Source organism: Syngnathus leptorhynchus, chromosome 2 (assembly GCF_054491065.1).
Source record: "Syngnathus leptorhynchus isolate UIUO chromosome 2, UIUO_Slep, whole genome shotgun sequence".
NCBI lineage: Eukaryota > Metazoa > Chordata > Actinopteri > Syngnathiformes > Syngnathidae > Syngnathus > Syngnathus leptorhynchus.
Window position 1 is genome coordinate 20,506,706 of NC_141196.1, and position 26,763 is coordinate 20,533,468.

The window sequence follows — 26,763 nt, forward strand, 5'->3', positions numbered from 1 at the left end:
AAAAATTAACGAGTTGAATGGACATACGGATGGACGGACGGACAGACAGACAGACAGAGATAAATACACAGACAGACAGACAGATAGATAGAGCGAGGGGGAGAGAAAGAGAGAGAGATACATCCATCCATCCATCCATCCATCCATACATCCATCCATACATCCATACATTCATACATACATCCATCCATACATACATACATACATACATACATACATACATACATCCATACATCCATACATACATACATACATACATACATACATACATACATACATACATACATACATACATACATCCATACATACATCCATACATACATACATACATACATACATACATACATACATACATACATACATACTGCAAGAAATGAAGATATTGAATAAAGTCCTTTATTTGCGAATATAAGAAGAAAGTCTTCAAAATTCCTGTGTTGATGGTGGGGGCCAGGGCTGACATTATCAGTGTGTGACACTGTGACAGACTGTGCACCCTCAACCACCTCAACAATTTCAGAGATTTGAAAGATTGTCAACATCCGCAGCGCAATTAGCATCAAGACATTAAGATATTGTACAGTTTGACATGTTTGAGTCATAACATCTAAACTCTTCATGTGTGTGCTTGTTTGTGTGTGTGTGTGCATGTGTGTGCGCGCGTGTGTGTGTGTGCACGTGTGTGCGCGATTGTGAATTTTCTATGGAAAGCGGCTTTGAGTGTTTCGAATAGCGCTATATAAAACCGATCTATTATTATTATTATTATTATTATTATTACTTTGTTGTTTTCACAAATTTGTAGGGTTAGGTAACAAGAAATGTGCCATCCAAGAGTCGCCTACACTTCATTTTCTCAGTTCTCGTTCACCAGTGCCTTCTATTGATCGAGTGTCAAGGACGCATACACCTCATCCACCGAACAGCGAGGAAGCGGCTAATGAAGCCGCGTGTGTCTCAACATTCTGCAGTGCTTCTCCAAACTCCACTTGCAATCTGTCCTGTCAGTTGTAGAATTGCTGTTGTGCCCAGTGTAGCTGTAAACAGGAGCTGGTGATTAAAATATTGAATGTCGTATGCACATTTTGTTAAGCGCGTGCCATAGCATCTGGTGTGTCACACTGAGAAGATGTACATTATCATTACAGGCTTGGAGGCCGCATATGCCGAGACAGTGTGTCCTTCACATGACCACACACTCATGCAGAAAACAAATTTCCGACTTTGAGAATCTTTCAGTCTGAATGACTTTGAAGGTTTCTACAGTCACAACTGTAGCCTCCGAGTCATCGGTCTGTATCATGGCTCTCTTTCCCTCAGCTTGTAAAGATCATGAGCATGGGGCTTCTGGGCTGACTGTGTGGGTAAGCAGCCAGCACGGGTCCTATCTGGCTGCTTAATACATCTGCAGCATGTTAGCGCCACTCAATGGTCAATCTGTAAATTACTACATTGAGAAGCATTATAGTCACTCTTACTTGGGGTAGTAGTGATTATTATTACTGCAGGAAAAGACCACCAGACTACGTATTAGTTTCAAATATAAGCGGTCGAAAAAGAATACACTTGCTGTACCTAAGAAGGAAAAGGCTGGTAAAGCTAAAGTTGCAATTCAACTCCTTTAAAAGTCCAGACTAAAATGTATTTGTAAAGTTAAATTTTTGTTTTACTGATAATTATGTGCTACACCCATTCTGGTGATTGGTACAAATACAGTAAATCTTATCATCTATAAGTAAAATAGTTTCCGTTTTTTTTATCAACTCTCAAAGAAAAAAATTAAGGGCGCTAATATTGGTGGAGGCTTTTATGCTATCCAAACGTGTTCCCATAACTTTGCTAACCTTGAGGGCTGACCAACAACAAAAGCTAAATTAACGTAATGCTTTTAAATCCTGGTTAAAAATTGTTTCCATGATGAACAATTTATTATACTTATTTTTTAAATCTGTAATTAGGATAAGCTTTTAAGCATTCCACATTCAACATACGTAACCCTTTGTACAGGGCAAGCAAGAGGGTGATGGCTGCTCGAGGAAAGAACTTTATGGTAGCCAACTCCAAAATCATAATTGTCTCTTTTAATGCACATAACAGGACTCTTAGCAATTAATGGGACCATTAATTTGGTTGTTCAGGGCCTGCTTCCCTAAGGCACACATCAGTAAATTAAACTTATTATCGCTTATCATGAGCACCAATCAGTCTGTTATTATATTTTTTTCAGTAAGAAGTGTGGATTATGTCATGTTTTATTCACATACTTGATAAGAACATGTTGCTTTATGGTTTGTGATGATGATGATTATTAGCAATAGTTACCCTAACAAGGGAATAATTTAAGCCTAGGATAAAAAATTACACACTTAATATAAAGTGGAATATACTGTGACTGTTGACTTAATGTAACGCATAATGGTAAATGATGACTTGATGTAATGCATTGTTGGATTTGATGAAAATAAATTACCAACTTAATTGTTACAAAGATACCAAGGACAAGGACTATACTGTACAATAGCAAAATCAAGCTCTTCCAATTCTGTTGCATCATTGTCATTGTCCCCAAGAGCTCCTTCAAATTTCAATTATGATTGACTTAAGTACTCTCTATTAATTTTGTGTTATCATCTGTGAATATTGGTGAAAAAAAGCTTTATTTTGACAAAGGAAGGAATAGAAATTACAACTTGTTTTTGAATTTAGGGATTAAAGACACAATGTCCTAAATTAATCCTCAAGTGAAGAACTGACAGTGATGAAAAATGTGAACTTCTTTAATACACACAAAGGTCTAATACTCGATCAATTATATAACAGGTTTTGTCAGATTTCGAGGTGTTGGGTGGCCTTCAGCAGGGAAAACAAATCCCCTCTATGAATTCCCAGCTCACATAGGGGCAGGCCAGGGTCAGTCAGGTATGTGGATGATCTATAGCAGACACAAGTAGCAGACAAAGATAGTCCATTGATTAGCACAACACAAGTGTTTGGACTGGAATGCATTATCAGAGCATCTGTATGAGACTATGTTAGACAGCCTTCATATGTGCAATGCATTGCAAGGTCATTCGAGGAGGACGAGGTACTAAACATATTGCTGGCATGATTTTCTTTTGAAATTCAGGCAAAGGAATTGCTTTACTCAACATATTTGAAATAATACTGTACAATAGTGAGATTGGATGAACTGTTTGACGTTGGACCTATGAAATAATGTAATATCTGTATTTATTTCTATACAGAATGCTACTCTTGACAGATGTATTTGACCACCAGTCATGAAGAGAATTTATGGCCACATAAAGTGCTTTAAATTGACTTGAGTTGAGTTCAGTGAATTGACCGTTTTAATACCCAAATTTGAACTTACTATGCTCTTCTGTCCAATAGGAAATCAACTTCTTAATAGGTGTTAGTGTATTATACATTTATTAACAATTATGTTGTAGCATTTTAATTATGATTAGGATCTACAAACAAGCGTAATAGCCATTATAGCACCATAAACCATGATTGTGGTAAATACCAATGCTGATCATTTACGACAACTGAGGCATAAAGCTTTCTCTGGCTACCGGTCTAATAAATGTTTTAAGTGCCTCACGTTCTAAAAAGTGAAACAATAAATTTTAATCACACTTAGTGACTTACTCCAAAGAAAATTATACCCGAGTCAGATTTAGACTTCAAGTGGTTATTTGTTGGCTGGATATAGTCTGACAAGAACATACATAAGTATCATAGAAGCTATTTCCAAATGTATTTGCCACTTTTCATATAATTTGGAGGGAATACAATTTTGGTAACCTCAAACATGACCTAGAAGTTCCCATTCAACTGTACATTGCACAACATAAAGTTGAGCAAAAGCAAACCAAATCAAAACATTTCAAACCTCACCTTTTGTTAGCTTGTGAGATGGCATTAGTTGCAGATGATATAGAAAGGAAAGGAGAGATCGCATATAGTCATAATATTAGACAGCCTTCAGTGCAGTGAAGTGCAGTTTTACAACCTAATAAACATATCGTTAAATTAATACCTCTGACAGTGTCAATAAAAACTGAGCTGTTATATCTTTGCTGAAGCAGAATATGCAGTTGTCTTGGCACTCAGGCTGTACATGTGGCCATAGTGTATCACCTGTACTTTTTAAACATGAAAACATAATGCCTGTTCATCATTTTACTTTTTTATTTACTGTATGTGTGTTACTCATGCTAAATCCCATTCATTTGTGTGAGTGGTCATAATGTGTGGGACTAAGGAAGTCAGAGAACCAGGAAAACACACATAATCACAGGATTAACATGTAAATAGAATCAGTTAAATTGCCCTTGGTCTTTACTGTAGGCTACTGCAATGTTTTGTTGAACAGCATGTATAGCAGATACAAACTTGACCCCCGAAAAAAACAAGCTAACACAGGTTAATGTCATTCCAAGGGTGGTGCTTTACTTTACAATCTGAATCCTTTCAGTCCATTCATGGAGGATACCTGAAGGAACAACAACCGAACAGAGTATTTTCCTTCATAGATCGATTTTTCTTTTTATTAAGGATGTGCAGAGAAGTCATGTTGGGAAAAAGCATGCTGCATCAACTTATCATGTTCTACAATGGACTCTACGGAAGTCTGGTGACCTTCTATTCACACACTCAGTGTATGAAGGATGGAGGAAAATGTAGACTAAGTTTGTGTGCAGTACCAACTTTGCAATTGTATTTCAAAAACAGCAAAACATACGATCTTCATTGCTTTGAAAAATCAGTGGGCAATTGTTCTGCAAAATCAGTCTCAATCTTCAGCCGACAGTATTTTCCCCCTTTACTATTCCTGTATCAACCCCGTGTGGTTAGCTGGTCAGTCACCTAAGCATGTGCAGAGGCTTCAACGATTGCCAGATCTTTCAAGTCACTGAGTTTTCGGGAGAAAGAACTGAGCCTAGTGCTGAAGGAGCCCCTCTTTTGACTGTGATCCTCCTCACGTGCCTTTAAGCGTACGCACAGACCCTTACTGAGGGCACCCAGTCGGCCCCGGAAATGGTTCCCGATGAAGCAGTACAGCACAGGGTTGATGGCAGAGTTTGAGAAGCCCAAGCAGAGGGTGAGCGGTGTGAGATTCTGGACAGCCCACCTTGCCCAGCAACTGTCCAACCAGTCGTCACTCTTCAGTATGTCAATAAAGGTCACGCAATGGAAGGGGAACCAACAGAGGAAGAAGGCCAAGACAACAGCAGCCACAGTCCATAAGACCCTTTCCAGCCCCCTTCCCTCCATGGGTTTGCTTCCACTGGAGCTGGGGTTCACACATGTGGTCGGGGGTCGCTCTGGTTTACCGCAACTGTCCTGTGACCTTGAGGATTTAAATGCGCCGCCAGAGTGTGGTGGTTTCCGCAGGCTTATGAGTCCAGAGCCAGCCAAGAAGTGTCTGCCAATGGCGCAGTAGCAACAAGAGATGATGATCATTGGCAGCAAAAAACCCAGAAGTACTTTCATCCAGGCCAGGCTGCGATACCAGGTGAGATCCGGATAGATAATCACACAAGCTTCCACGTCGTACTCCTCGATGTAGTGCGTGTCCCTCAGAGCTATGGTTGGCGCCGTGCAAGCCAGTGCCAGAACCCATACCAGGATGCACATGAGCTTGGCACGTTTCAGGTCTCGAACACTCTGAGAGCGCAATGGGTGCACCAGAGCAAGGTACCTGTCCACGCTCATGCAGGTGATGAAGAATATGGAGGCATACAGGTTGAGATTATGAAGACTTCCGGAGATTTTGCAGGCTACTCTTCCGAAGAGCCAGCTGTACCCTTGCGAGTAGTAAACAGCCCAGAGTGGGAGGGACAGCAGGAACAAAAGGTCCGACACGCAAAGGTTCAGCATGAAGGTGTTGGCCACAGTTCTCCTCGAGGCGCTAGTGTGGGCCAACACGGACACGGCCAGTGTGTTGGCAATGATGCCCAGTACGCATATAATGCTGTAGATGGAGGGTATGATGGTGGTCATGGGTACAGGTGGCCAGTCGATGCAAACAGACGCATTCTCGCTGTTTTTGTTCGTATAAGGAGAGATGGTGGAGTTAAAACTCAAGCTGTCATTTGGGACTGCCATAATGGAACAATTCCACTTCCCTTCTTTTCGTGCTCCAAGGTCCCCTGGAAAGAAGCAAAAAGGAAATTCAGACACCTTTTATGGATCACAATTTGTTTTTCTAAGTGATAAACTTTGCATTTGGCTCAAATATCTGCAATATGAGTGGAAACAACTCTTGCAGTCAGCTTCTAATAAAACAAAAACAAAAGGCCTGTTGGCCAATTACTGGATTTCACAGAAACATGATTTCCACATTATTACCTAAAAGCAGGTTTTGAAATATTCATACCATATATGGAAAATGTCTCGAGTTTAATTTGACATGAAATGGAGAATCTAGTGAAAACAGCTGGTTTGGTTGCATTGGAAGAATCCATTAATAATAGAACAATTATCGAATTCAAAGAAGGCTGTCAAGGATATAAACACGAGGAAAAACATCACCAAACCTTTTTAACTTCATTAAATAAAGATATTGTGACTTGTAAAACAAACAACATGGAGTAATTTTATTATTTTAAACTAGAATATATTTTACCTCAAGTGGTTTGTCCAGTCCGATAGTTTGAGTTGTTTTAATGCCTCATTTGTCTAAAGTCCATCTTTCTGCGTTAGCCTCCTCTCTATGAATAATCCTGAACCATGTCATGCCTCAGAGTATGCAAGCAGTGAACATGGTGTCTGGAACCTCTGAGAAACCAGATGAGGCTGCGGGGGGTTCTTATAGCCCCCATGATGATTGCGCAACAGGGGAAGGTGCACACACGTCACGTTGTCATCGTCAGAGGGGCGGGCTTGTACCTGGACACAAGCCAATCTGCACAAATGTAGTTAGTATTTTCATTCTACCCCTCCTTTTTGGTTTCTAGGAAAAGCTCCAACAATGAGATAATCAAGTCAAGGTGGGAGTTTTGCACGCATGCTTTTTATTGGGCTGCTTATTATCAGAGCTAATATATTGCTCTTCAAAGAATGACACATTTTTCTTGCATATTGTATTTAATTCCTATATGCTGTGTTTCTTATTCCAGTGGTAATTTGTAGTGACAGCAAAATGTTATGAAACTTTGAATTGTATTGGTACAGATAGCTGGCTTTCATGATGCTATTAGGGCCAATACTCCAGCACCCTAATTCAAAGGCCTGATAAATAGGAGAATTTCATCATCACACATTGAAACGCACAAAAAAAGTCATCATGAGTTGAGAAACCTTTTGGTGTTATACAGGACATGGTGCCATGAAGGAGCCAAAAAGAAACAGAATTTCTAAGTTGGGTCCTGAGCTATTAATGAAGCAAATTCTTTTGTTCAGACAATAAAAAATGTTTTGGGTCTTGAGCTGATGAACCCCTGGTGGGGTTTAAGGTAACCAAATGACCTTAACCCCAACAAGGGCCTGTGATATGGAGGCTACTTGTGAATTATCCTCGCAGTGTCTTACTCTGCCAGCGGTCAGATAAGCCATGGGAAATATGTACTTTGTCTCAGCGGAAGTCAAGCCAGCCGCTGGGGCATTTGGGGGAGGGTGTGCTGAAGATGGACGAGGAGGATATATTGCATGGCGTGAAAGTAAGGACGGGCAGGAGAAAGAGAGAAAAAAGAGGGACGTAAACAGTGACTGTCGAGATGTTCTTCGATGTTTTTTCATTAAAGCCTCGAGTGCAAGTTAATAACGCAAAGCTCTATGACCGATTACATCACAGCTCCCATATGATCAATGGTGTAAGCATTTGCGTGTGTGTCTGCTTCAATGCAGTACCTGGTCAAGCTGATACACTTAATCTAACCCTGCTATTCACGCCTCTGTTTATGCGACGGCTCAGATTTGTGTGCGCTTTGCTCCATTGACTATCTATCAGAACGTGACGTGTCCTAATGGCTGTGAGAAAGCTGACACTGAGGAGGATGGATGAATCGAGCACAAATTTGCCTTTCCAAATGGTCAGAAATTATATATGGTCATAAATGCTCATATTGTCATATTAGACTTTAAAAATAAAAAGAAAATACATTTAGTAGTATGTAGTATTTCTTCTTAATAATGCTTGACCGAGATTTGCATGATTCCATGCAAACTGAAAGGTCATGAAAACTTTACACGTGCTAAATTACAGAAAAAAAATAAATTAAAAAATATATTTTTTAAATAATAAAAATACATAGCTAGGCTGTATTCATTAGTGAAACTAAGGTTTCCATTGTCAATTTTATACATTATATATACACAAGTGTGTATGCGTATAAATATGCTATGATTCCAAATGTGCTAATTTTTTTCCTTTTTTCTTTCTCTTGTACATCATAATGATTCTACTAAAATAATAACAACAATATAATGTAAAACAATATAAATTAATAACATTTATGAATTAAGGGTTAAATGTAAAGGTTTTTTTAAATCAGTGTCAGAAATACATAGTCATCGCTGCTAAAAATGTTTTTGCTGTTGACCAATGTTATTATAACACCACAATTTGATATGTTTACTGAACATTTTTATGCCAGTCACAAATACCACCAACAAGTCTCTTTTTAGGACTGTTGCACAGGATTTGTGTTTATTTGTCCATCTGTTTGTGAGGTAACAGGGCACTTCCTGGTTCAGGAAAGAGGATGAACAGATGGTGATATATGCAATTATCATTCTTAGTGGGTGGACGACTTTAATTTAAAGCATAGTTTGATATATATATTTTTTTTATTGGTCCAATTTTGCTGTATCTCTCATGTTTTGCTTTAAATTGCCAAAATAAATAATGTGAAAACATGTTATTAAACAAACAAACAAAAAAGCTGGGGGTGGCCTATGACTTATGCACATGATTGTGCACATCATTGTGTACAATGCACATCATTGTGCACCAACCAGCCACAAAATTATGACTACTTGGACATCATAATAATGACCTTGCTGACAGTGTCAATCAAAAGTGAATATTTTTGTCTTTATAAAAGCATGTTACTTGAAACAGTGTCTGTACCGGCAATCGTTATTTTTTGCGGATGGTTATCATGATGCTGCTGGTTGGTAATTCTTACACTAAAAGTGTATTTCATCTCATGTCCACGTTCCTTCTTTTCCCTTTCACTTGTTTTTCACTTAAAGTGCTACTTTGACCTTTGTCAACATTTGTGGACTTTCTCCTATCTGCAGACAATCGATCTGTGCAAATCAGTGCACTGGCAGACGCTTAACTTTTATGGAATTGAAGGCATGTGTTTACCCCAGCAAACACATATTGTAATTGGGCCTTCGTTTTGCTTGGGCTCCAACGGTGAGGCTCAGTGATGAACAGTGTTGTGTGACTCTGTTACTGTTTGCTCATCAGACATTCCAGTTGAAGATGCCGCCACTGTAACAGGCTGCAGATAAGAAGGGCAACAGAGCAGAGAGCACCGAACTCAAACTTAAACCCTCAATGAACATTTATCAAACAGGCAATTATTTTTTCCCTCATACTATTATCATTTTGCGGCTTATCAGAGTTCTGTTTCCACTCTTTGCGCTCGTTAAAATTTATTGAAGACTGTTGCTGCAATTCAACTGTGATAGCGCCAATGTTATTTGCAAACCTAATTTGCTTTTTGTTTGTTTGTATGAGTCTGATATAATCTATCAAGGATCAACAAAAAAAATCATGCGCACGACTAAAGAGATACTGTATACACGCATTATTTTTTCAAACACCCTTATTTTGCTTAAACTCGTATGTTTACACTGTATGTTTTGCTGATAAGTGTACTACTCCGTGTTTACTTTATGGTTGAGGTTCTTCCTTTCTGGTCAGACCCTGAGAAGACAGTGACCACAAACCAGACCCTTTAGGCTATCTCCCTGTGGAAAATGTGGCTCTCAGGGTGAGAGGTGGGAGGTCAGGATTGTAAAACCCACTTCCTCTGAGCGTAAGATAAATCCAAGAGCACAGCGGACAACGTGAAAATGTCCAGTCGAACATGAAGTTCTCAGAACATTATTATAGCTACTGTTTGTGTGGTGGAGGAAGGCAGGGGATGAGGGGATGGTGGGGTGCGTGTTCAAGCAGAGGGGACCCTAGAGAGAGGCGAGAGAAAGTTTTACTTAACTCATTCAGTGCCAGTCCACTTACAATAGAAGTTGGACATCTATAGGCATCAATGGCAGTGAAAGTGTAAACATGCCGACTTCCTTCCAACGACTCACCCCCATATGTATATTCATTTTTTATTTCATTATAAATTTATAAAAATGCAAATGGCATGATCACAAACAACGGGATCCTTATCTTAATATTTTGTTGCCCAACTGTTAAAGATATCCCTGCGAATGCTATCGGCAACTCTTAATGTGACCTTTTGGCCCATTCCTCATAAGTGAACTTCTATGGCCAGTTCATGTTTGAAGGAACCAGATTTAGATCAGAGCTCATAGAAGGGCAAGTCAGAATACTGGAATGTTTTTTTTCTGAACCATTCTTGGGTGTCTGTAACTGTGTGTTCTAGGTCTTTATCCTGAGATGCCCAGTCCTGAAATATAACTGAACTACCTCACCATGAATCCAACATTTTTCTTTGTAGGCTTAATTTTTGGCTCTGTAAATTGCGGTAATGAACTCAATCCAGCATAATTTAGACCTTCATTTTCAAAACATTACTATCATCATCCCAGACAAAACAAAGTAATGTTGACTGGATACAGTCCTAGAAGTGGTGACAAAATAAACATGTCTTCATTATTTCAGTTAATTCCAGTGACATTGTGCTGATACAAAGGGAGGAATAGTGTGATTTAAATTTCAAAGTGAACTCGACAACGCATACATTCGCTAGGAGTATGAATTGATGTTACAGTACTGCAAAGACAAAGATTTTATATCTCTAGAAATGGTTGTAATGAACTACAAATGTGTTGCATGTGGTTTGACTGCGGCCATCGATGCAGTTGGTGCATGTAGGATAAACATCGAGACTTGTTTGGGATATCAGGCAGTTGATTAAAAAAAAAAAAGCAAAACAGTTGTCTCCTCAGTTCAAGCCAACAACTCAAAGTGAAACTAAGGTAAATGAAAAATGTTATCACATTGTCTTTGAAAAGGAAAGAAAAAAATTAGCGTTACATTCACAAGAAGACGAGATGCATTTCGGTAACCGATGCCACAGGCTGTTCGGTTTCCCAGATGCTTGTTTATTCAAAGTTTGAGAACATAAGATCGCAAGATGTCTCATCTGACATCTTTTGTACTCAATTTTTCACATGTGAGAAAGCACAGAGTAACTAAGGGTCACTATGCTGGTTAACCTCAAACTGATTTTAGGAGCTTCAATTCCCCTGAGGTGCCGTAAAGATGCTTTAGAGATGTTAACTGAATGCATGTGTGGCAACAACAATGTTTCCCAGAGCATATGTAGATGGGGGACTCATGATGCAGGTTTCTTTCTTGCACAATTTCCATGTTCCCTGGTCATCAAAAATTGAATCCATTTGTGATACACACATGTAGAAATAATGAAAAAACACAACAACTGTATGACTCAGGATCCAACTCTACATCCAGTTAAGTGATGAGCTGTGTTTGGGTCAGTTTCTTGACAACACAAGAGAAGGCAGTTTGTAGCCTCGTGTTATAAATAGCAAACACACTCAGAACATTTTTCAACACGCTACTCTTTGAGCCAATGATTAAATACAATACCAGGAATAACCAGAATGTTAAAAATGATTTATTTTGTTATTTAAGCACTCCACCCACTATGCTACTAAATAATAAAACGTTGCTTAAGTGAAAGTAAGAAACCTAACAAGTTCAAGATTTGACAAAAGATGAGTGTAGGTCAAATGTATTTGATGTTTTAATGTAACAGGGGGCGCCTCGATAGGGTGCACTGGTTAGCACGTCTTCCTCACAGTTCAGAGGGTGCCGGTTCAATTCCACCTCCGACCCTCCCTGTGTGGAGTTTGCATGTTCTCCCCGTGCCCGTGTGGGTTTTTTCGGGGCAACTCCGGTTCCCTCCCACATCCCAAAAACATGCTTGGTAGGCCAATTGAGTAATCCAAATTGCCCCTAGGTGTGAGTGCGAGTGCGGATGGTTGTTCGTCTCTGTGTGCCCTGCGATCGGCTGGCAACCGGCTCAGGTGTCCCCCGCCTAGTGCCCAATGACTGCTGGGATAGGCTCCAGCATGCCCGCGACCCCCGTGGGGACAAGCGGTACAGAGGATGGATGGATGGATGGATGGATGGATGGATGGATGGATGGATGGATGGATGGATGGATGGATGGATGGATGGATGGATGGATGGATGGAACAGGGTCACCGGGTCTCTTTTACCTGCTAGGTGCAGAAAAAGATTTTCTCCAGATTTTGCTTGGCAAGGGAAGTCCTATTTGTCATTCAAAACCACTGTTAACCAACTTGTTCCATTCATTTTGTCTGCAGTGTACTTTTGTATTTGTTTTGTCAGTGGCAAAGTCTACTCCTAAATGCAGCTCTATTGTACAAGGTACTTTCATTTCAACAGTAGTAGATTTATTGTTCCCCATCCATAATGCCTGACACGGACTATAGTGTACAAGGCAAAATGCCTTGATAATAAATTATAAACTTACAGTCACACAGTGACAAACATAGCAGAGAGCCAGATGTCAAAAAAATAACAGATTTCCAATCTTTGTGACGGCTCTGCATCAAGGTTAACGCTTCCTTCGTTGCTGATAAGTGACATTTAAGATTGATGTAACTGGCAGCCGGTACAGGAGCGGCACGGAATCAGGCTAGTACCCACGTTCATCGTTCTAGTCACTGAGAAGAAGATGCTGATTGATGGGGCTAACATTAGCTCTGTGTTTAAGCATCCAACGGGAGATTATTTGCAGAGAAATTCTTTGAGTATGAGGGAAGAATTATTTTTGGCACCATATTTATTACCGCCAATCCACGAGGACAGAAACAAAAATCCAATAAACTGCATACAGTAAAATCTTAGGGGGGCGGGGTGCCACTGATTATGTTGTATGTTTTAACTGTTACAACACTGATAAAAATAAAGAAGTGCATTGTGGATGCCATCTATCGTAGCTTTTACATTATACAAATAATCCCTGAAACTTCACAAATTGAAAATTGTTCTCGGTATTGAGGTATACAATAATTTTAAAAATTTGGACATTGCTCTAGTTTTGTAGTAACATCAGATTTAAGTTAGAATCTGAAAATAGTGAAGGGGAGAAACACAAAAGGTTGCATTCCACTGACGTTTCTCTGGAGGTGTTATCAGCTCCGGGAAAGGAGCGGGACAGGACGTTAACTACATTATGACTTGACCATCTGTGCCTACAGGAGACAAGGGTTAATGACTCTAGAGCGGTGGGCCCCAACCTTTTTTTCTGTACAAGTCTATACAAGGTATTCAGCGACGTAGGGGGTTTAATGGTACTTGGTAATAAACGTGAGTCCACTGGTTTCTTTTGTTTTGTCACCAATATTGAATAACTATTTAATGCAGTTAGCCACCAAGTATGAGGCTTTCGAGGCACCTTTGTAGACAAATCAGGCATCGACTCATTGGAGAGCCGCTCGTCACCTATTGGGCTTCATGCATGGGAATCACCTGAAACTGTAAATCCATATTCAAGACGAAAAAAAGACAAATGGTTTTTTTTTGTGTGTAATGTGTAGTTAATAAGTTTGATGCCATTCCTCGTAAGAAGACAGGCACGCTCGGTGGCCACTCATGAAGGTTGCTGGAACAAACCTGATCCTTAAAGAAAATATACCACAGAATAAAGCCGACAACACATACGCAACCATCTTGTGTCTTTGGGGTCAGTATAAGAAGTGTATTTCCTTCAATCTGAAAGATGTCAGATAAGCAATTGCAACCATCTAAGCCACATGTGTCAAACTCAAGGCCCGGGGGCCAGATACGGCCCGCCACAACATTTTATGTGGCCCGCAAAGACAAATTGTGCATCAATTTTGTGTGACTAGAATTGCAAACTGTCTTCACTTTTAATATCAATTTTTTTTAAATATTTGACCAGTCTTTACTCATCTGATTTGAAAACGAGTTATTTGTCAGTTTGTTTTGTCGCTTTTACTGTATATAATATGAGGTGCTCATACATTTATTTGGGTTGACAGTCATAATGGCTCTCCGAAAGAAGCTATGACTACAATGCGGCCCGCGAAAAAAATGAGTTTGACACCCCTGATCTAAGCAAATATATAGATGTTAGATTGGGGCTCTTGATAATTAGATAGGTGACGGTTCCGTCGCTGAGACCTTTCCTGCTGGCTTGCCATCTTCTTATCTATGACACCCTTGGCACACTGATTTGTTGAGTTCATTTAAGGCCATAGAGCCACACGCAATCGAATGAGTCCCCCCCCTTCCGCAATTTCGCAGAAAAGGCTCCACAGCTGTGTCTTGATCTTTGTGGCATCCATTAAATAGTTCAACTGAAAATATGCAGTGTTCTGGTAGTTACTATCAGCATGGAGAGTAGCAAAGATAAAAGAATTCGATGAAGGATTGCTCCAGAATTTAACAATTTATATATACTAGATTGGAGCAACAAAGTATATACAGTGTCATTGCTTTCTGAATACGACAACAACACACAAAATGACGATAAGCTAGCTCAAGGGTAGGCAACGCCAGACCGAGAGAGCAACTGTTCTTCCTGTGTTAGGAATGTTAGTCTACAACAAACCGATTCAAATGATCAGGATCCTTATCAGGATTTTTACACAGTTCGCTGATAAACTGATCATTTGAATCAGGTATGTTGTCATAGGAGAACTTCAAAAACAGGCAATAGGAGCAGAGTTGCCTAGCTTAGGTGTGGGTGGGGGGTAAAGCAGTCACTGAAATAATTTTAAAATGACATAAGTAATGATCGAATTTGACTGAAAATTAACTCATGAAGATCAGACAAGTTGCGCATCAACAAACAAATGGACAAAATTCGCGGCAATCAAACAATTTCTGCAAAACTGTCACTTGTCATGAGCAAAGCACTCCAGTTGTCCCAAGTCGGTAGGTTTTACTCTCCAAAATCCAAACTGCATGTTTCAGATCAGATTCAAGTGACACTGTGCGAGATGTAGCAGCCCTGTAGATGCCTCCTTCATTGTTTCCTCCTTGCTTGCATCTGTGAAGAGTTTAGTAGTATATGCCTTGACAAAAGGCACTGTTTTGGTCTCATGTGTCCAAAGGACATTCTTCTAGAAAGTCTGCAGCCTGTCATCAAGGAAAGTGGCACAGTCTCGCTTTTTCATGATTTGCTTTCAACAGTGATCTACCATGAAATGTCAATAGATAAGAAAATACACATTTAAATAAGACCATGTTAATGGAGGCCAGAGAGAGCTGACACAGAAAATGTCCCCCGACCTTTAAACTTTGCTGACTCAGCCATATTGGGTCAGACAATCTTTTAGACCTTTGGGGCTGTTAATGCGACAAAGGAACATAATTTCATATGAACTAATGAAAACGAGTGTACCTGTCTTCAAAGAAGGAGAGCTCAATTTTCTATTTTACCATGTCTCTTCAAAGTCCTTGAAAATGTAGCATATAGAAAAATGACCAAAGATGTTCGTTAAGGTTCACTCTCAGTGCCTGTCCTATTTCATTTTTTTTATGACTTTGTTGTAATATTTATATGTATTTATATTATTTATTTCTAGGAGACACAAATACCACCAGTGTCACCTGGACCATGGAAGTTTATGTCAACACAGCTCTGACTAGAACTCACCAGTAGGTGGTTACAGATGAACAAATGCTCCCTTAATTACAAACAAATCTAACTACAGTCTAACTACACTCTTCCTAAGCAGGACACAAAGCTCCTAATTAATAAAGGAAATTAAAACCAAACAAGTCTCATGCACTAAATATCCATGAGTTCATTAAAGATAAGGTAATAAATATTGAGCATGCATGCAAAAACATGGTATAATCAGGAGTCTCTCAGCTAATCCATCGATCCATCGATCCATCCATCCATCCATCCATCCATCCATCCATCCATCCATCCATCCATCCATCCATCCATCCATCCATCCATCCATTTTCTGAACCGCTTTGTCCCCACGGGTGTGGCGGGCGTGCTGTAGCCTATCTCAGCCGTCATCGGGCAGTAGGCAGGGGACACCCTGAACCGGTTGCCAGCCAATCGCAGGGCACACAGAGACCAACAACCATCCGCACTTGCATTCATACCTAGGGACAATTTAGAGTCTTCAATCGGCCTACCTAGCATGTTTTTGGGATGTGGGAGGAAACCGGAGTGCCCGGAGAAAACCCACGCGGACACGGGGAGAACATGCAAACTCCACACAGGGAGGTGGAATCGAACCCGCACCCTCCTTACTGTGAGGCGGATGTGCTACCCAGTAATCAATCTATAAGCTTAATTTATCCATATTTGACATACTGTAACGTAACATTGTCTGGGGTGCTTAATAAGTATTCATATTGCCTGAAACAGATACTTTAAAAGTATAGATTTTTTAGAATCAATAAATTTCAATCAATAACTCGATCATCATTCCTTGCACCCTTACTAATAAATTCTAAGTTTGACATATTTACCCTATTATAACAACATGCTGGAAAAATGCCCGTTTATGTTTGAATACATTCTTCACAACCAGGCACTTTTCAAAACGTGTTCTTTCTGGTGTTATCATTTGATATTCACCCCAACTACCTAAGAATGAACTATCCATCACCTTGCTGCCGTACCTTCAGTCCTCGTACCTCACAAATGTTTCATCAAATTCTGTGGTTCCCAAAGACTGAAAATCATTAGACATGTCTTATGCTCTTTCCACATACAAAATGTTCAGGTCTGGTTTGTTGAGGTGTCTTCTGTCCTTATTTTTACATTAAAATTGTTATTTTTTCAATGAGGATAACCTCAAACGTCTGTTTTTTAAATGCAATATCTACATGGATGTTCCCATTTCCAGAAACCATCCCTCCAGTGTTCTAATAGTCCATTGTGTTTGCTTATTGCATTAGGCTAATGGATGATGAGAAAACCCTTGTGCAATTATGTTCGTTTTCATGGAAAACACTAAATTGTCTGGGTGACCCCCAAACATTGAGCAGTAGTGTATATTGTGATTCTGTTATTAATTCATACATCTATAGCATTTACTAGACTTAAATATTAAACATAAACTTAATGTTTTTATTTTTAAGAGGAGTACCTTATATAAGCCCATGGGCTTCTTTTGGTCAAGGGCACAATTGTTCTGTCCCTCTTGGTATTCTGTAACTATGTTTTATTGTGCAAATAAAAATAAAGATGCAAGATCTGTCCAAGATTGTGTTTGCTCAGGCACTCAAAGCCTTCCACATCCATTTTGTCTTATATAATTCAATATGAACAACAAATAATGGTTTCTCTTGGTAAACATTGTGGTTAAGTAACTGTGATTGAAGCAGATAACACACTTGAGCACAAATCCATTAAAAATATATCTTTATTTGGCTTCTTTAATCATTTAGGAATATTTTGGCAACAACAAAATTGCACAACTTTACATCCATTTTTGTTTTCTATTATCATCATATGGCATACAGCGTCCCGACTGCTCAACGTGGTTACCCACGGCATTGTGAATTCAGAACACTGGGGACTGCAATGTATCAGCAAATTGTTGTTAACCATCACATAGTGTGACGATTAGTCAGTCGGCCATCTGTAGGACACATGCACACAGCTGTTCTTTCACAAAAATATCTTAAAACCAATGGTTTTCTTATTTTTATTCAAGTAAAATGTTGTGGCAGAAATTAGTTTTATCATCTTAGTGTGTGTCAATCCAGATGAGGTGCGTGATAGCCAGTATTGTTAGCGAGTGCTGTACAAGTCTTCATCCTCAGGACTGGACTGCCCAAAGTCCAGGAGTGTAGGATTTAGTGGCAACCCAGCGCCTCCTAGTGGCCAGCAAATCAATGCAACGACAGAGGGAAAAAAAAATCATTCTGGATTCATTTTCTTTTCATAAGATATTCTCTGACAGTGATTAAATTGGTGTTGACAACTTAATTTATTTTTTCAAAGTGAATGCGTAAGAAAGAAATTATACATAAACTCAAGAAGACGAACCAGACAAAATCTAATATGAAACCAAACAGATTTCACTCACTCAGACATTTCTTTTGCTAGAAGGCTTACGTGTCAGTTCCATAACTTGCCTTATGAATGAGCATGTCATCATGTCTGGTTTAGATGTAGAAAGTTGGGATTGCTTGAAGCACTCTCACTCAAGTGAAGTTGTACCACACCTACCTTTGCCATTTGCAGCAGGCTGTTCAGCGGGTATGTGCGCCTGTGACCCTTCCTCAACCAATCCAGTGGCTGCCGTTGTTTTTGGCTCCACATCTGGTTCTGGTGGTGACAATACATACATACATATGCACAGGGTCAATCCAATGGTCAGTTTGGTCTCCTGTATTGTGTTTGCTGAGTTCAACTACAACAAAAGTTGGTCAATTTATTTCAATAAAGCTTTTCAAAGTAACAAAACCAATTCGCTCATCAATAGTTACAAAATCACCAACTCTCCAATATTTTTGTAGAACATAAAGTCTTTGCTGAAAATCACTCCAACTCGCATCTCTTCATGTGTTCTTTTCGTCCCGATCCCCCGTGATTAGCATCCCCATCAGAGACGTGTGGTAACCATGTCATTGTGACAAGTAAGGAAAAATAATAACAAAATGAATATTTATATTTTTCGGAGCTTTACATACGAGTAAATTTGCACATTTTTTATGGTCGAAATTGCTGAAATTGCATATTTCGGCGAAACGTTTTGTCTTGCTGACGGGACATAAAGCTGCAATAAAAAGGCACAGATTGCAGCAGATAGTACTCTGCCACACTGTGTGTGTGTGTGTGTGGGGGGGGGGGGTACGTGTTTGATGCTACAGAGGCGCCAAGTTTGAGTCAAGTGCACTGCTGCAAGCTGTTTACTTATGTGTTTTGCTCAGTTGGACTGCCAAATTGGAAGAGGATTATCCATCAACGCTTATAAATTTCTCAGAACTGGACTTTTAGTCAAAAAGCAAAGTTATTAACAACGGAAGACCTACGCCAGAGCTAAAAGGTTTGCTTCAAACTATGGGACAGAAGATAACTCTCTCTTTCCAAACCGAATGGTACGTTCGAAAAGACTGGTTGTGTGGCTGTCCTTCGAAAAACCGCCTTTACCGCTTTCCCTGCCTTTTGTTCTCAATTTGTGACAATGTCTGGACAAACACAGGATATTGTGAGCTGAAAAAATGACCACAAAGCCTTGGCAAACATGAGAGATGGACTACTCACATTTTACCTCTGTTCATGGTGTGCTTAGTCAGCCGCTCAAAGTCTACATAGCTTATTAGTTTCAGTGGGGTTTAATTTGTGTTTTTTACCGTCACCCAAAGTCCTTAAAAGCTTCACACCGTAAACTGGTCTACCTGACCGGGGACCGACTGATGTTTCACACCGAGCTTTGGTCATAGTTGACAGCCCTGACTGTAATGTATTCATTTTGCAATTGTCTGAGTGCCCGTTTCATTTCTTTTACAAAGTGCTGCTCACAGCTTGATGCTTGGACCTGTTTAACCGAATGTCCAAGCTGACGGTAATGCGTATAACATTATTATCCAACAAAATACATGTGGCTAGTCAAAATACTGAGTGGCGAGTAACGTTGTGAAAACACAAGCCACAGTGGTATGTGAGTTAAAAAAAAAAAAAAAAAAAAAAAACAATGTTAAGGCCTGGTCTAGGAAAAAAAGGTGAGTGAACTCCAGTGTAAAGCATGTAACTAACTAGGCAGCAAAGGTTACCTTGGGTAGACGCACAGCCTGAATGTTGATTTTTCATCAGGGTTCATTCAAGGATGCAAACAGTCGCAAAGACGTTCACCAGACATTCACCAACAGCAAACACATTTTGAACAAGAAAAACGGTTTGCAACTCTTTGCAGCCTTTTAGGAACCCGAACGAAATGCCAACGCTTTATACGTAAACACTTGCTGAACAGTTAGATACGGGCTTAAGACCTAGAATCAATCTAGATTTACAGGCAATCAACTATAAATAAAAAAGACACAACGATGACATTATTGATTTAAAGACAAACGTCTCAGACAAGAAGTATTATCTGAGCTGTCCCAAAGTGAGCAATCATTTCCACAAAGTAAAGCATGAATGCTTCACTAGGCAGACTTCACAATTGCCTGGCCAGGGGCCGCAGCTGTTTTTATGGACTGAATGTTTTGGAAAAAAATAAATAAAAGTCTCCTTTCTATTAAATAACATATTTGAGTTTTTTGTCCCTCCAGATGTTTGTCATTTCTGTATGAATATGATTTACAATGCAAATGTCGAAGTAAAAGTTGTTTTGCCATTAATTCCATGGGAATTCTTTTTACTATTTTGAGGAAATTCCAACATTCTTGTCTCAATTGTAACAGAAGTGGCAGGGACTTGCATTGCTCTACCCCTGTTTGTAGTAGATGTTACCTACAATAATAATTTTGCAGGCAGCTAGCATTAATTGGCCTATTACATGTTCGAATCAATTTCTGTTTTTAGATGAAAGATATACACTATTCACACTGACATGAGGGAATACCTGCTGAGGTGTTTAGAACAGGCAGGTCCTCTCTGGAAGCAGAAACCGATTCAACTTGAGTAGACTCTTTGGTCTCTGATTCTGAACTTAGTGTGGGCTCAGCAGCCAGGGCCTCAGCAGGGATGCCATCAGAATCCAGAGAGATGACCGCTGATGAGGTGATGGCATCCACAGATACAGCAAGGGCGCCCTCTGGTGCTTCTTCTGAGGCTCTTGGGACCTCGCTTTGAACAGTGTCGAGTGATTCTTTACAAACCCGGGAGGACAGATCACAAAATTAGAACACAGGCGTGAATGACAGTAGATGCCTCATGTGACTGATGTGACATTGAGAAATAAAGACCGAGATACAAGAAGACAGAGATCAATATCTATTGTACCTGAGTCTATCTCTGCAGGCGCCTGCTCGGCTGAAATCTCTGTGCGTGTGACTGACGCCTCTGTGGCTGCGATAGCAATGATGAGTTTATCAGTGTCTTGAACACACTCCGCTGATCCCACCTCGGAGTCTGAGATGGCAACACTCTGCGCTGAGCCTGGCTCCGAGGCGTGACGAGGTTTGTCAACCACTGCAGCCTCTGGAGGCGGAACAGGAGTTGCCTGCGAAGAAGAGGAATGCAATCAAAATGGGAAGCTCATCTGTTCAACTAACCATTAGCCCTGATTCAAAATGGCAGAGATAACTTCATAAAAGCTACAGAATTAATGTTTTGTTTGACAATGCCAACACAGCTAATTGAACACCACTACTGGTTGGACTTAAGGATTGGAAACAAAATACTAAATAAAATCATGAAATGAATATAAAAACGCTGAAAACAAAGTTGTCCCTAAAGCTTGACTGTCTCTATTGATTATCATAGTAATATTTAAGTGGCTAAAACCGTTGTAGTGTAAACTGTATTCATAAAATAAAGATACATACCATCAAGCATCATGAAAAGCTTTAACATGGACTCTTCCAGTTCCAGTGAGCTCTCATCTTTTCACTATTTTGTACAGGATGACGAATTTCCAGCTGAATTCACCTATTGTTACCCAAATTGGAATCAGCCCTAACTGGCTTATAAATGGGCACTGATGAAAATGCATTTTTCATAAATAAATCTCTTAAGAGTTGCAAAGAAAAGTCGAGCAAAGCACATGACTTAATCAAGCATAACATCCTCCGATGAAATCAAAATGTGCTGTTCATGAATGCATGTAAATAAATTTAACAACACTATGGTATAATGTGCATGATTATTACTTCCGTTTTTAAATTCATGCTCACAATCATAACTATATTTTAACGTATTTTATTGTGTTGTATCGTATTGTTTTGTAAACACGAGTTTGGTCAAACAGCTTCTGTATACTGGTGTATTACCCAGTGGTTTGTCCCTCAGTCACAGACAAACGGCCATTTTGCAGACAAAGGACATGTAAGTTAAAAAAAAAAAAAAAAAGACGAACTGAGGACAGACAGAAGCAATGATCGAAACGCCTAGGAAATAACGAGGACAGACGGACGAATATATCATGAATATGGAGGGGAAAAGAAAACAAAAAAGCCCCACCGCAAATTTACACCCATTAATGAGCATGACCATAATGACTCTGTTTGAATGTTTAAGGGGATAAATAACCAACCTGTGGCTGTAGAGCAGCATCAAGCTCAGGGGCTTTCGATGTGAGTAGTGAAGACACAGCAGCACGGCTCCACTGGCCTGCAGCATACATCTTCTTGCCTGTCACCTTGGTAACAAAAGAAAATTTGTGTATTATTGCCACATAAACAATACCATATGGGTGTGTTGTTAATGGTTGGTTCCAAGGTTAAAATCTTTACCTTAAAGACAGCCACTGCCTGGGCTGGGTAGCACACTGATGCCCCAGCAGTCATAAGACCCAACGGGACTACAATCCTCTTCAAACGAGAGCCTAAAACATAATCATTGCAATATTTGAAACTTCAACACAGCAGTAGGTTGTATGTTTCCATTCACCGCTGCAAAGGTTTGTACAAGCACCAGGTGATACCAGCCACTGACAAGCATGACACCGTTACCAGTCACTGGCGCCCTCTTGTGGCAGTTCTACTCTTGGGACATAAATGACATGCATGGCTGATGGAACTACGTTTATTAGGTTTATACTGATGCTTAGGCGCGTTTGAAGCTCATTGCCGTCGACATTCACACCTTGTGTGCAGGGAGCATTATTTGATAACTGATGGCGAGGCGCCATGGGTGCCAATGGCGGGTGGTGACAAAGGCTGATGACAGAGCGCCGATGACAAGCGCCGATGGCGCGGCGCCTTGTGCGTGCCAGGCTTTACCAAGTTTATTTACCAACTAAATTTCCACATGGCTGACAAGAGTGTTCTCGTCTTTTGAATTCTATCCATGTTCATCCTATTATAGGCCTATTAAGGTGTAATTTATATACACTAAGTATAGAGTGGAACGTCAAGTTAAAAACTTTTCAAGTTACACACTACGTTTTTGCAGAAAACCTGTTTCTAGTTGCGTACACGTTTGATTATGCCAATGGTCTCGAAATGGAAGAGCAGATGAAACAGCTCTGCGCTTCTCATGCTATTTATTGTAAAACAAGCGATAAAAAAAAAAAAAAAAAAAAAAGAAAATCGAATCGCAGACAAACAACTCTACAAAAAAGAAATTGCAAAGAAAAAAAGCAGTAAAGAATAAGAACTCACAAAGACAAACGCATGTAACCAAGGAAAAAATGATGGCAAATGAAAAAAAAAAAAGCAAACACAAGAAATCGTAATAAAAAAAAACAAGCAAAAGAAATGGCAAACAAGAGACACTCAAGAACAAGAAAAAGCAATATAACAATAAACCTAACAAACGAAAAACGGAAACACAAACACAAACAAAAAGGCAAAGAATTATGTGGAGCACTGTTTGTGTAAATGGGAAATGTGTGACGAGTACGGTAGATGCTTTCCATTCTTGGCAGAGTGCTTCTGGTGATCCCAAGTGCAGTGGTGTTCAAATGACAAAAAAATAGTAGAAAACAATCGAATCACCAGACAAGAATGAAGGATCTTGTGAATGTGCACATCAGCAGATATCCAAAAGGCTCTCCTCATAGGCGTGTGTGTGTGTGTGTGTGTGTGTGTGTGTGTGTGTGTGTGTGTGTGTGTGTGTGTGTGTGTGTGTGTGTGTGTGTGTGTGTGCGCGCGCGTGTGTGCGTGCGTGCATATGTGCGCGAGTGTGATCATCTTACCTTTGCGTGCCAAGAACATACCAAGTAGGCCAGCCATGGTGATGGTGCCACACCTGGGTAGGAAACCCGGGGGAGGATCTTTCAAGTAATAGTATACATCTAAAAAAACAGATAGTGTAAATGAGCTGTCCCTCTTTTTTCCAACAGTAATTTTCACGCCACTGATACTTTTGAGTGAGACTGTGACAGCGGTATTAATTAGCTCTGTACAAAACATAGTTTTATCCCATGTTGGTTGGTTTGGTTGATCTTTACTTAGCAATTAACAGAAATCATACACCCAACTTCCATGCTTAGCGGAAAGGTCAACATTTTGAGAGGAACTAAGGTGCTTAAGTCATTAAGGAACTCCCTCCCCGACCACCTACGAGCACCCCAATCTACTGACTCTTTCAAAACCGGACTTAAAACTCACCTCTTTACTTTGGCATTTCTGTAATTCCTGTTTTTATATCATGGCTGTCGTCCAGTTGTTTTATACTTGTCCTTGCTTTTTATTCTTGTTTTTTACTGGCCATGTAGCACTTTGAGATTCCTTCGAATATAAAGTGCGTTATAAATATAATTGATTATTACTATTATTATTATTATTATTATTTAAAGGGTGTATATGACCGTATGACAATATTGCAGATGTCAATTTTGGAGCCAATCAGAATCAAGTATTCACCAAGATTGATGCATATGTGAAGAAACATTGCAGTGACAAAAGACAACCTATATTAGTTTTAGAAATGTATCTTTTTGTTTGTTTTAGGAAATAGAGCTGGGACCATGAGTATTTTTCCATACAATAGTTTCTATTTTCCATACTTTCCATACCTGGAAAGTTACAAGATCTAATTCCATACATTTTCATACTTAAGTATGAACCCTGAAAGTCAGTCACGATATTTAGCAATGACAGTGGATTTGGACTAAAAGCAATTTGTGTGTGTTTTGGAATAAAAGAAAAACTTGCAATAAATGTTAATGATATCACATTGTACAGCTTGTGCAAATTATATGTACCTACAGTGAACTCACCCTCTCCAGCGTGGTATAGATTTACACTTCCTGTTTTCACAGAGACACAGGCTCCCTGTGGGTAAAATGGTAGACAATCATCAAGAAAAGCAACTTCACTGAACAACGTACACATGCAAGTGTGGCTCTAGAAGGTGTTTTTTTTTTTTTTTTTAAACAATAATAAAAGTAATCAGATGTGTTAGAAAAAAGTAATTACTTTTTCTTAAATATGCATTAAAAAATACAGGTAGGGGTCCATAAAGCTATCGCGGATATAAACCAATACCACCTATTGAGTACTACTCAATTCTTTACTAACCGATATTGATACGAAATATCGATACCACTAGTACTTTTGATACATAAAATTCCCTTCCCAAAACAATGAGATTATTATTACTATTGATTCATAAATCAGACAGTGTTGGGTCAAATTGAACCAAAACATAATGGTTAACTTCATAATTCCAGAAAAGATCTAAGTACCTTCACCACATGGACAAAGGGGAGGACACGTTCTCTTGCTCTAGCTAGGCCACTCTCAATCAGCCCTGGCTGATCAGGCTGGACCTGAGCAGACTTAGTTACTGGGGTGTAGATGTTAATCTGGGGATAAAAGGGTATCATGTTATGCTTCAACTGTCACATAAAAGATATAGAATGGATTGGCTTCCTTCAACACGGATGGAGGTACCTTGTCTCGAGTAATGAGGCCTTCAGTGGGCATTTCACTAATGGTGTACACTCTAATGGAGGCTATCCCCAGCACCGCCGGGACGGCCACCATAGCCACCTAGAGAAATAAACAATGCAATGCAGAGTCTGACTTTCTATATGGTAAATGTCGTTTGATGGCCCATTTTTATTCTTTGGCATCCAACTGACTTTGAACTGTTGCAGTTCTACTACTGTATATCCATTTGTGTTTCATTTGACTGGTTTCTCTTTCTTTGTGGTTGCCTCATTCTATTTACATTACTGCTGCACCTAAATGCGCTACATCAATCTGTAGCCTACTGTATTGTATTTGTCATGTGTGCAGTCAACTAGTTTGAGCTCAGAAATGCACAGCCGTGAACCTACTGTATTATGTTACTGATGCAAGAAATGCATACAGTGGGCGCATGGCACTCAAGCTGAATGAATGTAATACTTTTAAAACAACTGTTTGTGTGTTTCAGCAGACATTATATCTTTTGATCGTGTCTTAAAGGTGCCAATGCAGTTGAACTTGAAAATTAAGTCACTCTACCGGTGCAAAGGGCTACAACGATGAATCGTTAGCCTTGTTTTCATTCTGCTAGGCATTCCCAGATACTGAAAACCTGGATTTAAGTTATATCGGACAATCAACAACACTGTAATGTCAGCCATAAGCGCATCGTGTACACATTCAGGTGGAAAATAATATGTTCGGTACATATTCACCTTGGCCGCCATGGCACCGCTCGTCTTTCTTCTTCTTCCGGGACTGCAGCTTTGAGTTTTCCAGATCACGATTAGCTACTGCCATCTACTAGTAAGAAATATTACTGCATCTTATTGGAATTTCTCGTATGGAGTATGTCTGTCTGTCTTTGAAATATATCTATACGTATATGAGTTTTCTAATGATCCATTAGCCTTATAAATCAATTAGCAAACACAATGGACCATTAGAGAGAGAGAGAGAGAGAGAGAGAGAGAGAGAGAGAGAGAGAGAGAGAGAGAGAGAGAGAGAGAGAGAGAGAGAGAGAGAGAGAGAGAGAGAGAGAGAGAGAGAGAGAGAGAGAGAGAGAGAGAGAGAGATGT

At 39.7% G+C, this 26,763-nt stretch overlaps 2 protein-coding genes across 2 annotated transcripts; both read right to left on the reverse strand.

The window, feature by feature from the left end:
• Positions 1-2,814: 2,814 nt before the first annotated feature.
• On the reverse strand, positions 2,815-6,783 carry agtr2 (angiotensin II receptor, type 2). The gene is made up of 2 exons (XM_085905027.1): positions 6,638-6,783; positions 2,815-6,161 (listed from the first exon to the last, which is right to left on the reverse strand). The coding sequence occupies exon 2, from the start codon at positions 6,115-6,117 to the stop codon at positions 4,876-4,878; it is 1,242 nt and encodes a 413-aa protein (XP_085761153.1). The 5' UTR covers positions 6,118-6,161; positions 6,638-6,783; the 3' UTR covers positions 2,815-4,875.
• A 10,776-nt stretch (positions 6,784-17,559) lies between these two features.
• Positions 17,560-26,561, reverse strand: apool (apolipoprotein O-like). Its single transcript, XM_085906343.1, has 11 exons — positions 26,401-26,561; positions 25,667-25,765; positions 25,459-25,578; positions 24,991-25,045; positions 23,965-24,063; positions 22,559-22,650; positions 22,360-22,464; positions 21,108-21,327; positions 20,728-20,973; positions 18,390-18,488; positions 17,560-18,034 (listed from the first exon to the last, which is right to left on the reverse strand). The coding sequence occupies exons 1-11, from the start codon at positions 26,410-26,412 to the stop codon at positions 17,949-17,951; spliced, it is 1,233 nt and encodes a 410-aa protein (XP_085762469.1). The 5' UTR covers positions 26,413-26,561; the 3' UTR covers positions 17,560-17,948.
• Positions 26,562-26,763: the final 202 nt, after the last annotated feature.

Bases quoted from the DNA above. Each gene is read 5' to 3' on its own strand.
- agtr2 (XM_085905027.1), bottom strand. From the start codon at position 6,117: ATGGCAGTCCCAAATGACAGCTTGAGTTTTAACTCCACCATCTCTCCT.
- apool (XM_085906343.1), bottom strand. The intron at 22,465-22,558 runs GTAAAGATTTTA...TTTGTTACCAAG, and splicing joins AGGCAGTGGCTGTCTTTAAG to GTGACAGGCAAGAAGATGTA. The intron at 18,035-18,389 runs GTAGGTGTGGTA...GCTGGCCACTAG, and splicing joins GCCTGCTGCAAATGGCAAAG to GAGGCGCTGGGTTGCCACTA.